At 39.8% G+C, this 13,811-nt stretch overlaps 1 protein-coding gene across 1 annotated transcript in view; it reads right to left on the reverse strand.

Annotated features, from left to right (window-relative positions):
• LOC102696655 (collagen alpha-1(VI) chain-like) overlaps positions 1-13,811 on the reverse strand; it is a 32,369-nt gene that overhangs the window by 17,084 nt on the left and 1,474 nt on the right. The window contains exons 3-16 of the mRNA XM_069195236.1: positions 12,107-12,236; positions 10,959-11,159; positions 9,518-9,677; positions 8,609-8,722; positions 8,496-8,516; positions 8,051-8,071; positions 7,895-7,939; positions 5,623-5,676; positions 4,750-4,794; positions 4,335-4,361; positions 4,104-4,130; positions 3,736-3,780; positions 2,689-2,742; positions 1,166-1,228 (exon numbers count right to left, since the gene is read on the reverse strand). Coding sequence (XP_069051337.1) covers positions 1,166-1,228; positions 2,689-2,742; positions 3,736-3,780; positions 4,104-4,130; positions 4,335-4,361; positions 4,750-4,794; positions 5,623-5,676; positions 7,895-7,939; positions 8,051-8,071; positions 8,496-8,516; positions 8,609-8,722; positions 9,518-9,677; positions 10,959-11,159; positions 12,107-12,236 — 1,007 coding nt within the window. The remainder of the gene's footprint in view (positions 1-1,165; positions 1,229-2,688; positions 2,743-3,735; positions 3,781-4,103; positions 4,131-4,334; positions 4,362-4,749; positions 4,795-5,622; positions 5,677-7,894; positions 7,940-8,050; positions 8,072-8,495; positions 8,517-8,608; positions 8,723-9,517; positions 9,678-10,958; positions 11,160-12,106; positions 12,237-13,811) is intronic.

The following is a 13,811-nucleotide window of genomic DNA, read 5'->3' on the forward strand; positions in this document are numbered from 1 at the left end:
GAGAAGCTTGGGGTCAGAGCGCAGGGTCGGCCATTGTACGGCGCCCCTGGAGCAGTTGGGGTTCAGGGCCTTGCTCAGGGGCCCAACGGAGTAGGATTCCTCTGCTGGCCGCATGATTTGAACCGGCAACCTTCCAGCCACAGGCGCAGATCCTGAGCCACAGAGCCACCGCCCCGCCCATGTAAGAAGGACGAAACACTTTCAGTGGAGTTCTACTGCTCCAGCCTCCACGCATGGGAGGAACACGCCCCTGGGCACACGTCTCAGGCGTCTTAGACACGGTCGGGAATTACAATAGATGTCATAAGAGGACCCAATAAGAGTATTCAAAATCCTCAGAGGCATTGCTAAAAAGACAGAGGATGATTTCTTCGGAATGAGCAGTGAAACTCGAACCGAGAGGTCACAAGTGGAAACGACACAGGAAGTGCATACACAACCACAGACAAGGGCTGTGGGAGTACAGAACAAGTTCTTATTGAGACCAGGAACCCGGCTTCTTTCGAGAAGCAGCTGGATGAGATCTGTGGACCAATTAACTCTCAACCCCCAAAAGGGCCGTATGGGTCGAATGCACCCCTCCTAAAGATCTCTTCAACAACTCGCTCAAAGCCTCCGCTGGTGTGTCCAGCTGTTGTAACAGCGTATTCACGGTACTGGAGCAACTTAGTTTGAAGCACAAGCAGTCAGGTTGGTCATTTAAAATCTTTAATTCACATTGATCAAAATCTTTTAAAAACATGACCCCGGCAGGTCAAAGTAAACCATGCATGTGTTTTCTGACAGACTGGAGAAACATCCGCCACTTCAGTTTCCTGAATTTCTTTTTTTTGGACAAATTTGGAAGCATAAATTGAAACATCACATAGTTAGAAATAAAATATGAAATTATTTGGGAGCAATACGTTTCTGCAACATCCAATACGTGCCATCTTGCCATTTGTCATTCATTTAGGCGTGTAGACGCAGAATGTACAGTTGCATTTATTGGCCAACAGTTTAGTTGATTTGAGGGAATTAATAAATCAGGAATCTTATGTTTTAAGTTGTTATACTGAAAAAAAAACTTTTTACCCTACACCATAAAATATAGAACTACTTCAAAGAGATATCATGATGTATGGTAAAATATGAGTGGTAAAAACTGGTTTGTACGAAACATTACCTTTTGTCCTTTGGCACCGAAGGGCCCTGTATCTCCTTTTTGTCCAGGTGGACCAGGATCACCCTTCAGAAAGCAAGAAAATAAGCTTATAGTTGTGGAAAGGAAATTCCTGTTTCAATGATCTCACAGTTCCTTAGAAGTTAAGAAAATTCACAGAAAAGGACTGGTGCCTGTTCCCCATAAGAATGATTCACTAAGATTCACTAAGAGCCACATTTAAATGATACATTTACTGTGCACGGCCACCAGAAATAACTACCGTTTTAATCTGCGGTGTGTGTGGAGCAATAAAATATGATTAAAACCAGAAGCAGCAGAACAGTACATCAAAACCTTACAGAGAGCCTCACCCTGACAAGCTCAGTCATCAGACAAGCTGTTTCTGTTTCAAGTCATCAACAATGCCAGCACTGTGCCCTCTTCAGGCAAATGTTAGCAGGATATTATTTTTTTGTTAATCTGGAATTAAGGCCAGTTGTGTGTGTTTTTAGGTTTTAGCTACGATCCCTGAGTGTCCCAAGAGCCCTTGCTGACTAACCGGCTGCGCTCGGCCAGGTGGGGAATCCCAGTCAGCAAGTGCCATGAGCCGGGCTCGAACCCGAGACACCTGCAGCATGGAACTCAACCGAGCTTTCACATCCCAGCTATTTCTGATTAACAAGCGGTAGTGTGACTCAAGAAGGAAGCAGTATAGAAAGAAAGCAATCTGTGAAGACAGTTTTACTACTAGGTTCCCTTGTGTCTAATCAACTCGCATGATCCTGTTTTTCTTTATCACATTGTCCCATTCAGGGAATATCGATATGTATTTACTACAAATGACATTGTTCTCAGTATCTGTGGACTTCAACAGCACTACATCTGACTGCCTAAAACACAGGGAACAAATGTTAAAAAGAACAGACACTTCTGTCGGTTCTATCAGTTACATACAATAATTGTATGGTATCGATTGATTTTAAAGCATTTTTAAAGAAAACGTTTATGTATTTTACTACAAATACTTTCTAAATAATGAATCGAATGAAAAAGAGAAGAACCAAGGGTCAATGAGGGAGAGATTAAAAATATTCATTTGAATAGTGAATCCTATGACATTTATTCCAGAAGGGATATGAGAAATCTAATCTAGATTCTAGAAATACTGATTTCCTATTTTTTAACAACTACTGTACAACAATAAATAACAACAACAACTTTCTATTTTATATAACGCCTTTAAAAGTAGCCTCTCAAAGCGCAATGCAGTGCTCAGATTGCTGGATGTCACAATGAAATAAGGCATCTACACAGGTACCTCTAAGTTTAATTATTTTGTTATTTCACAGTTCTGATTGATACTGCTTACTGGAAATAAACTTTCAACCACTGTCGTTATTTCAACTGTAAACAGCAGCGGTATTTTTTTTTTACAATTCTTGACATAAGATACATCCCCGAATTGCACAGGAAAAAAAGCTGACAATCTTCTATCCACGGAGCTCGAAGGGGAAACAGCCAAGATCTGGACTGTGTACACTTACGTCAGGCCCTTCATCTCCATTACACCCTGGCAGGCCTGGGGGGCCTGTCTCTCCCTGCCCAGACAAGGGAAGATAGAGGAACACATTAGAGGTGCCGCTCACAGCAGCTACCTGAGCTCATCCTGGTTTCCGTAGTGTCAAACCGACTAGACTCCCCCCTGGATGGGACCCCTGTCCCTCACCGGAATGATCCCCACTTACACAGCTGGGTGGACTGGACCCACCCTGGTGCAGCGGCACTGTCTGCAGCAGGGACTCGAACCCTCAGCCATACACAGGCGGGCCCCCATTAAAAATCCCAGGTTTAAAAATCCCAGCTCTCAGGGTTAGGACCCGGAGAGCTGTGACGTGGAGCGAAACAATGAAAACAGGGGAATTATATATGTAAATATGGAGGTTCAGGACTATAAGGCTGTAAACTTTGCCCAATGCGATTTAAGGCAGGAGGCATTTCCTATAAGAGACTGGAAACCAAATAACCAAATATAGTAAGAGGGTACTGTTATAAATCCAGGTTTCCTTTTTAAATAATGCAATTTACAGAGAAATGACTTGAGTTGCATTCCCAACATACAAATGTCCCCACATTTTGCTCTGTTGTTGCTCTTGGCACAAGAAAACATACAGTTCTGTTTCTCAAATAACACAGCTGAGATCCCAACTGGAGTCAGAAAACACAAATGTTATTTTCACCCTAATAAAATTAACGAAACAATTAAAATGTGCAATTCAGTATTTCAGTCACACATTCATTTGAACAAATTGACAGATTCCCATCTCGGTGTTGCTGTCCATAAGCATTACAGTCTTAATTACGTCTGTAATAAAGTCATTGGGAGTTTTTAAGCTTTGGTTGGTTTTTGTATTTTTCCTGATATCAGATCCATTTCAGACTCTTACTCACTTTTTTGAAAAGTAACTAGTTATGGAACAAACCTGGGGAGTAATACTGTATAAAATTCAAAACGGATGTGTTAAAACTGAGCTTGGCCTTCCTAACTCAGATATTTTTAGCTGTTGTAATGAAAGGTATGTGGAGATACAAACCAAAGCTCCATCTTTCCCATCAACACCATTTGCTCCTTTTTCTCCCTGTTAAAGAGAAATACATGCAAGATAAACTAAGAGTAATTTTGTAAAAGCACACCATTTATTTGGAGTAAAGTACTGATGTCATTTTGAAAGAGACCGAATACAACTTGAGTTTGTCCTGTACTTTAAACTGGCCTGGATGCTTTTTAAAGAATATTAGACAAACAACTGAAGTAGCTTCACGTTCAAAAGCGTTCCTTTGTCTTACATTTGGTGTTCAGCGTGGGCCGTAAGCTTTTGTAAAAATGAAAAGATATCATAAGATAGAAGCTGAAGACTGTTGCGAAGAATGAACTGCCCAGAAAACAAATGCACATACTAACCTTTTGTCCAGAAAGTCCTCGATGGCCCTACAGAAAACAGAGTTAAATAGTTTTTATCGAACTTGTCTGATTAGAAACAAATAAAGGTGACTGCTTGGTATATTTTTTTCTGGTGACTCTCTGAGTGATTGAAAGCCCTCTGTAGATGCACAATCAGCTATAGTTGTGTCTACGTAGCTGCCATATTATTTGTATAAATGTTTGGAATTCGGCAGTACTGTCTGACCTTACCTTTTCACCTGGAGGGCCTTTATCGCCCTGTAATGAGAAGAAGGTTGATCTTTAATATGGTAAAGAAGAGCACACATTAAGACAGGCTGGTGAACACAGCAGTACGCAGAACTTCCTGGCACGGCTCTTAAAGGGAGGCATGCAAAGATAAAGATCTTAATCCAGGGGAGGCTGTTAAAAGCTGTGTTTTATTTTTCGTTTGGCATTGGAGAGTTTCTAAGCGCAGAACACTTGTGAAATAAACCACATACGCGATGAACACTATTGAGGAACTTGCGAGCACCTACCAAAAGCTAGCAAATCAGAGGTACTGAGGTACAGAGGTACTTTTCTGTTCTTTTAACCTAATAGTTAAAATAATAATAGGACCATCTTTCTTCCTGGGTGGTACCTTAACTAAATAAAAACGAATTACCTTTTCTCCCACATGACCTGGGGAACCCTGATCCCCAAGAATTCCCTGTAAGGATAAAGGTAACAGGTCGTCACACACCGTCAAATCGATTTGGCCCTAATGCGTATTAAGAAAATACTCTTCTATAAAAAATAGCAGTTCAGTACTGTAGACCTTACAAGAACTCGGTTCCTATGGTTTCTGTAATTCCCAGCACACCACTGGGTGTTTTTAATGTTTATGTTTTACATTCTGACACAAGAGGCAGCAGGCAGTGGTTCTACGTAATATGCCCCTGTCTATACTGTATGTGCTGAAAGGTTTTCCATTTTGGTGTAGCAAATAGAGCTTCTTTGGGCTTTTTGTGCCTATGGCGAAAATGAGTGGGGTGTCTAAAGCCACATCTAATCACAGTGAGATCCCATTAGAAAAGTAACTAAACAAATGTTGTCCAGTCTCCATAGTAACATACCTAAAAAGGCCAACATGTGACTAAACTAAACTTCAGTGGATAAAATACACTTTAGTGCCTAAATAAAACATTTGAGAGTGCATGAATGATAACACTCATAGGAGACACAGGTGAAGGATTCCACCTACTCTAATGTCTCCGGTACTTGATCTGTCAAAACCCTTTGGTTAAGTGCTTACTACAGTATCTGTATTGCCTAATTTTCAAATCAGAAATTGGAAAACCAATTATTTAGCAGGCCGAGTGCCACATACAGAAATTAGTAAAATAACAATTTTACGCTTTACATCAAACAGCCACAATAGTATAATACCGTACGTTCTTATAATATACATCCTTGAAAGCCCATACGAAGTGTGTTCACATACACTGTACACAGGCTTATCTCCATGTATCACTAAGAGTGAAATATTTCAACACACCTTTGGTCCAATACCTCCGGGCTTCCCAGCAATACCTCGTCTTCCAGGTGTTCCCTACAAAACAGCATTGGGCTAATGAACCATTTCTTTTCACTTACAGGATTAGACAGATTTTGTTTTTCACAGTGCAAGACAGTGCACATTCTGACTGCAAAGGACTGTCAGCGCAGCGCCACGCACTCAGATCCTATTCAGTCCCTACCAGAGGAGTTCTGCACCATCACACCTGGACGTTCTGGTGGATTTTGTCATGGGGCCCGTGACCATCGTCTATCACGGCTGGACTGTGTTTGGTTGCAGTGCTGTGTCAGGCGAGAGTCTGCTGAGCACCCCAGGTGGCAAGTGATGGTGTGTTGACCAAGTGTGGACTCCAACCTACCTTGAGCTCTAAGGCATTGCTCTCTTGATGGGGGGCGGGGGCCGGGGGGGCACCAATGCATAAAAAGTGATGTATTTCTATGGCTTCTAGAAATCTAAGGGTTCCCTGTCATAAAGGTTACCCTTTACAGCCTATGCAAGCCACTGTCTGAAACACCTGGGCTCAGTTAGGGGGACCCCCTGACACCCCACATTTGTCAGAGGGGAAAACCCACATTACTAGTCCCAAAATTATGAGCATCCACATTTTAGGATTGACAGGACCGGCCAGCATCAGACTTCATCTCTAAAAAAAAATTCATCTCTACTTCATCCTTAGCCTCTACTTGTTCTTGCGTGCTTAACGCAGAGCACTCTAACATAGCCCACGGTTCCAGTTCATGTATCTTCAGATACATCCAATCCAGTACAGTTTACATTTGACATGGACAAGCATTTCTAATTCAACACATATTTTACCAGATATTTTTACATACTGTATGTTTCTGAAATACATACAAAAACAATACGTAAAATATATTGTGAAATATTTAGTGCAGCATTTTTATATTCATAACCATCAATATTTCAGATGTGATTTTCTGAATAAATACTTAATAGATTGTGCAGTAGATATCTAATATACCTAATGTCAGAATTCACATTTAGAGGTGATAATCATACCAGAGGTGAAAATGTTAATGGATCTGTGCTTCCATCAGTCTCAAATATGTTTTTTCAATCTTGTGAGAAACTCCTGAATACTTGATGTGTCCAAGTGCATATTGCCAAATCCAAGTTGACTCCCAACCATGCGATCAATTTTCTTCTAATAAACATACTTTTGTCATAGACAAGACTTATCATTGTCCACCAAAGTTTTGAAACTACAAATCTTCAGCTTCATTAAAGGACTTTCCAAATTCCTCAAATTGTGCCAGGAATCCAATATGGCAGCCAAACCATGTGACTAACTATAACTTTCAAACCGATACAACATGCATGAACTCTGAAGCATGATTTCTTGCCAAGTGGTTTAGATTTCATACGTATTTGAAAATACCAGAGAGGCAAAAACTAAAGAAGAAACAATCCTGGCAATATCAACTCAGTTCCAAGAATTTTGATGGCTGCTCCCCAAATAACTGCAGCAGATCTGTCAGTTCATAAAAGACAAGCTAAGGTTGTGGTCTGTTTTATGGCCCAAACCTGCATTTTAAAACTAAAACCCATAACGTTTAAAAGCTGTGTATTACACAAGGTGTCTTAAAATACCAATGATGATGCTTTGAAGGAAGGACTAATTTGGCTTTAATGCCTCATTTCTACACTAATAACGTATACTTATACATTTTTTAATACTCTTTTAGCCTTGGGAGTAAGCTTCACTTTTACAACAGCAAAAAAAAAGTCTTAAGGGATATTCTGTGTAAATCAGCTCAGAAGTAATGACTGTTTTACAACACAGCTGTTCTGCATGTACTTGAGTAACTTGAGTAACTGCTGAAAGAATTCTTGTAGGACGTTTACATCCGATTTACTCTTTCTTCACAGCCCCTTTATTTTATAATCGTGACAGGTCAGATTCACATCTCTCTTTACTTCAGGAAACATGCCAGCTCTTTGATTAGGTTCTTTGCCTGAAAAGCGTGAGCCCTTCTCGACCTCCAGTTTTAGCAAAGGATGCAAAAGAAAACGTTCTAGATGTTTTATTGACTTCACAAATTTCTGTTAATATTCTTACCAATTCTGTTTGCAATGAGCTTTGTGTCATAAATCTTTAGACGACTTTCCCTGAGCTTGATTCACTTCCATTTCCTTATGTATTTTGTCTCATAATAAGATATACTAGCTGGACTGGCTGGAAATCTTCTCCGAGATTAAAAATTGGATGACAGGGTTATCTGTACTTTACCGCTTCTCCGCTGTCACCAGCAGGTCCAGGAATTCCTATTCCAGCCTGCAAATCCAAAAGAAAGACACTTATCAGCAGACTGCTTTGGCTACTGAAATAAATCACTGATACTATGCAAAGAATTGACTGCTTCCAAGTCCAAGTCCTGATCTTTACCTTGCATTCGTATGTGCAGCACTGAAAAGGAAGACAAGTATATGATCAGATAATGAGTTTCCAATCATTATTTTTTACAGGTTATTATGTCAATGTAATTCATGTACTGTATATGATATGCACAGTGCCATAATATGTATGCTAAAATAGAGAGCTGTACAATTTTATACTGAATTGTTTGTCCACATAAAATACAACATGATTTGAAAACATGCACTTATTTATAGTACAGACAATATAAACTATGGCACACATATATACAGTAAATGCACCATTGAAACACTTTATATGTTACATGTTCATTCATCTTTACTTAACTCTAAGTGCATCCTACATGACATGAACTGACATTCAGCTTAAAGATCAGTATCTTTCCGAATCCACTCAAAAGCTGGAGAACAGTTCTATTCTCTGCCTGCCCCCGAAGCGGAATGAATCAACTCACCAAAGGCTCTGATTCCTTGTACTGCAGGAAGGGAGACAGAAGAGACACAATCAGTAGGACAACCTGTTTAAAGTGAGAAATCCACTCTTTTTATTGGAACGAGGGCCACTTACAATGGTGGAGATGATGGTGTTTATGGTGTTTTTTACCACAGCTGGGTTCTCGCTAGTGGCCGACAGGTTGAGTCTGTACTGAACATCAGTTGCAATGGAATTCAGTCGGTTATCCTGTGTCAGAAGCAGAAGACTCAGTCCTGATACAACTCTTTTTCTGTTGATGATGCAACGCATGTCTAACCTGTGGTCTTTACGTAGAAAGACAATAACCTTTTAAAACAATCTTCTGCAATTTAACAGAGGGCTTTATACCTTAGCCACATTGGAGGGAATGTAAAAAGTTTGCACGGTACAAAAACTACATATCTTACCTCTGTGGTTTTAAAACAAACCTCAGATGTTGGCTATTTAAAATATTTTACTGTACTTAGTCAAATTTCACCCTTAAATTTTATATTCATCCAGGTTGCTAAACTGTTCTAATACTGGACACTGTATATTTCCCACGTTTTCACTGCAATAGCACAGATCACAGCAACACTGCATTGTAACTGAGACACCGGAACTGCACGGCTGTACAGTACATACAAACATTAACTGTGCTTGGCAGGGTCTCCCATCTTATGATATCCTTCGTACTTAAGTCACCTGCAGTTGTCTAGACATTGTCTTTGCAGATAACAGACCCCTCTTGTTAGCACGGGTCTCTGGTACATACAGTTCAGCAGCTCTTCTAGTCAGAGAAAGCTTGTCCTTGTGTGTACCACCTTGCTAATGAACAAAAACCAGACACAAGATAATATCAAATATTTCCCCATTTGACATCATTCCAATCTGAGTTCGTAGTTGTTTTTGGGCGGATGTAACGGACTAAATCCATTGGGATTCTATAGCTGAGCACGGCCACCAGCGACGGAGGTCTTTCTCAGCACCAGCGGCCTGCTGCATGGCAGTCTCTGCACATACCAGATGATCAGGAGAAATGGCCACACCGAAGATTTTAATATCCATTCCTTTCGCTTCGGTGACGGCATAGCTGATTCCCCCACAGGGCTCCTTGTAGCCATCGAACGGATGCCCATCTGTTACAACAACCATGTATTTGTTACCGTGGAAAGGTGAGCTCCTGAAAGAGAACAGATCAAGGCCTGAATTGGTAAACAACAGAAACTGCAATGCTGTCAGAAATATCAATTATTTAATAAATGGCATAAAAGGATGTAGCAGCATTTTGTGGTGTAACTGTTGTACTGCAACAGGAAAGCAAACTATCATTAGGTATCAGTAGAGAATATTAGTTACAAGGAAACAAGAACTGTCGTATGATTTAGAGGACAGTGACTTCCTCAGGGAAGTGGTCACAGTTCTTCTTTTTCTTGTAGTATATAATACTCTCCTTCCGAATGAGAAGACCTTGTGAGGATTTTGAATCATGATCTAAATAATTGACATCCCTTTGGGCAGCTCTGTGCTGAAGGTGGCAAGCTTTTACTTCTATAGTTTTGCAGGTATTTGCCCTAGAAGAACTCTGAGAAACTAAACTGATGTTATCAGGTGCTTGGAAGAAGCTGTACCGCTTGGGGGATTTTATACCCCATATGAGCGCGTGAAGATCTCGGTTGTAAATCACCTTGACAAGACGCTGAATAAAGACACCACTTACTGAGTGAGAGGATTGCAGTCCAAACTCAGTATTTAAAGTCTGAACAGGGAACAGGGGGTTCAGTAGCTATGAATCATTTGTGTTAGTCATATTGTAGTTAAGATCATACCTCCATTGAAAAAATAAAATTAAACTGTATCAATGTCAGTGATTCATTTTGCAAATACACCACAGTATCAACAGTTATATTTGTAATATTACCTAATCAGCACAGTTCTTTAGCAATACTTGTTATAAAACTATTTTTTTTTGTGTAAGCTGATTTGAAATGAAAAATGTGTCAGACAGAAAGGGGGTTAATTAAAAATGTCCTGAAGTTATTGCAATGCTCAGAAAATGTAAAAGAATATTTTACTTTTTTCGCTTTAGATTACAAAATGGTTTCAGGCATATAGGTGTATATGCTTATTCAGCCAAAAGAACAAAACTAGCCTTAAATGCTGATTAATGGCAGTAAGTAATTCTTTGGACAGTAATCCTTCAGACAATAGCACTGACAGTGTCTTCTATTTGATTTATTTGATTAATCCCAATAACATTGTGAGGTACTTCCAAAAATGAAATAGTTGAGATTTTCTTTTCAAAAAGCCCCTTTTTACAAGAATTTGTCCCTTTTTAAAGTTCCTGCCCATTGTTTTACAGAACTGACGCTAGGACCTCAGAAGATGCTGGGGTTCTCAGTCCCGCACACACCTCATCGGGATTGAGAGTAAGTGCAGGCAGGAGGCGAGAGGCTTGGGTTACCCTGACACCAGCTGCCCTGTGGCCACAGCAATGGCACAGTCGGTGTGCGTGCCTTTTCCAATGTAGCGCACATCTTGGATGGCCTTCTTCAGCTTCCCGCTGCCGGTGGCCATACTGGTGAGCTCACTCATGATCTTGACCTCATCGCTGTAGTGAAGAATCCCTGCGTTCCAGGTCAGGTTGCGGTCACAGCGGTAATACCTGTGCTCGAGATCGAAAGAGAAATGTTGAGATTATCAGGTGGGATCAGCAGCGGTGACACAGCCGCTCGGACCAAAACAGCCTGCTCCACACGACGTAACAACTGGGCCTGCAGCACAGTTCCTGTATGTTTCAAAATAAGAGAGGAAAATGCAACAGCCACGTAATATCCCAATATTTAGCCATGGATTCCTTTAAATTGGAGTGAATATTAATGCAAGTTCACTCTATAGTGTAAAGAGGTCTAGCTGATGGTGAGGATGGGATCTATCTATAAATGTATGTATCTATATACTGTATGAAGTGGTGCTCACTCAACCATAGAGACTGCTTTAACGTGTGTGGAGGTGAACAACTGATTCGTTAAGTCAGGAGATCATCATTTACAGGAAAGCTCATAATGGATTTTCTAAAGCAATTGCATTGTAAAATGAAAAGGTGGCATCAAGAAAAACACATTTGGGATAACCTCTGTCTTGGAGAGAGGCATTGCTCCATTATTTAAGGATGTTATGAAAGGAAGGTTGTTGAGCTGTGGAAGACATACTGTATACAGCTCATCAAAAGAATTGGTGAAATTCTTGTCAAACGTGGGAATGAAAACCTACTTTGGTTCCTACTAAGCTTTATAAATGTGTGTTTCCATGGTAAAATGCGCATCTGGACAGAGGATTTGAAATGTCACAATGACTATGCTAAATCAATCTGTCCTATGACTTTTTTGAAATATCAGCTGCCTGTCAGGTATTAATTGTATGACATTCAACAAGAAAAACATGATGGTGTAACACAGATACGCTTGTCACAAATGTGAAAAATTCAATTCAAAGCAACAGTAATTTCTAAATCTTCACAGACAACAATAGCGAAGAATATTACTTTGTTAACTGTATCTAATACTTACTGTAATTGACAAAAATTAGGGTTATTGTTGATCATGTACAAACCTGTTGTTCAGCTGGTCCACAAAGTCTAAAGCGAACTGTTTGATCTTCTCAACAAAAGAACCGTATGGCTTGACTCTCAGTGCCACACTCTCAGAGGTGTCCAGCACAATGTAGACATCAGCAGGACATTCTAAACAGAAAGACCTCAACAGATCACAACCTTTCAACGTTACATACACATATCAAGAAATGGACAATTTCTTCAATCCTAAAAGTTAATCAGTGTACTTACAATATTCATTGCCTTACTCACTGACTTACTGTATTAATGAACATGTAGTTACAGTAGCTCCATTGGCCTTGCATTCGTAACCAAGTATTCTAATTGGCTTTATTATTGCTTCTGCATGTTATCTATCTGTGAAAAACTATAATGGTCCCAGCACTGAACCCAGTGGGACTCCTACTTGTCCAGCCCAGATACTTCTCATTTTACTATTACTCTCTGTTTCTGGCTTTTTCCTTTCTTATGAAGTGAATGCTTTTTTTCCAGATATAGTTATCTGAAGGACCTAAGAGGTTCAATGGTATTAGCCAATACAGTTTCATAAATAATATGAATGTCTTGCTTTGAAGTTGCAAATAGTTTTTGCTGTATTACATTATTTTACTAGCTCAATACCGAAATGTGGAAGTCCACCTCTGCAAGAAAGTGTATTTAGTTGCAAATTGAGTGAAATGCGGGAATGCTCTCCCGTTTCTTTTCAAGATCCAATTTTGAAATTAATTCCTAGACTCTAACAAGGACTCCAGGACACAGTGGTATAGTAGAGCAAGAACCACGCCAGTTTAATTAATTAATTTATTAATGAAGTAATAATACAAAATATACAAATTGATTAGTTGCTACTGATTTGTTAATGCGAAATAACTGTCCTGCTTAATACACGGCCACGAAACAGAGCAAGATAAATGAGGAGTTTTAAGCCTACATGATTTCAAGATTATCCTTTACTTGTAATATATTCTATAGGGAATAGTTTCTGGCATATTTGGAAGGTTTTATGAATGGCTTGTAGACAAATACAGTACATATGTTTTTAATAAATATAAAACAATTTTCGACAGAGCGTGGGCGCAACGGTTTCTGGTTTTAAATCCATGTGTTGTAGATTTACGGTATTTTCTAACACGCTTGTATCTATTCCCTCAGTTAATGGTTCATCCAAGCAGTAGCCGGGAAATCAGTTTTGCAAAGAACAGATGAATTAACAAGGAAACCCACGCTACATACAGTAAGGGCGGAGACTCTGTCTTGAGACTACTAATGGTAAAGAAATTACCGGAGTACAGTATTAAATAAGGACAGCAGAAATGTAATTAAAAGGTAATGAAAACTGGCTGATCATTTGAAAAATGTGCACATGCCACATTTTCTAGGACTATGTGAATCTAAGTACTTAAAAAGTATCAAGGAACCAGACACTGTTCAAATATCGATAGATGTCTTCCTCTTACACCATCTATTGGTACAGATCTGTTCAGACGCTATCAATATTATTTTCCCTTACTTTCTCCCATCTGTTTTAGGCATTAAACCAAACACAAATCAGTGCATTACTCCCTGCCTTTTATCACGGCTTTTACTATTCGAGAAACTGTGTAAGTAACACTGCGGTTAATGTGTTGAGTGCTGTGTCTTCTGCCAGAATTCTGCGACTTTGTTAGCCTCGAAGTCACTGCTGTATCAGTGAGAAGTTCACAG

Source organism: Lepisosteus oculatus, chromosome 10 (assembly GCF_040954835.1).
Source record: "Lepisosteus oculatus isolate fLepOcu1 chromosome 10, fLepOcu1.hap2, whole genome shotgun sequence".
In the NCBI taxonomy this organism is placed as follows: Eukaryota; Metazoa; Chordata; class Actinopteri; order Semionotiformes; family Lepisosteidae; genus Lepisosteus; species Lepisosteus oculatus.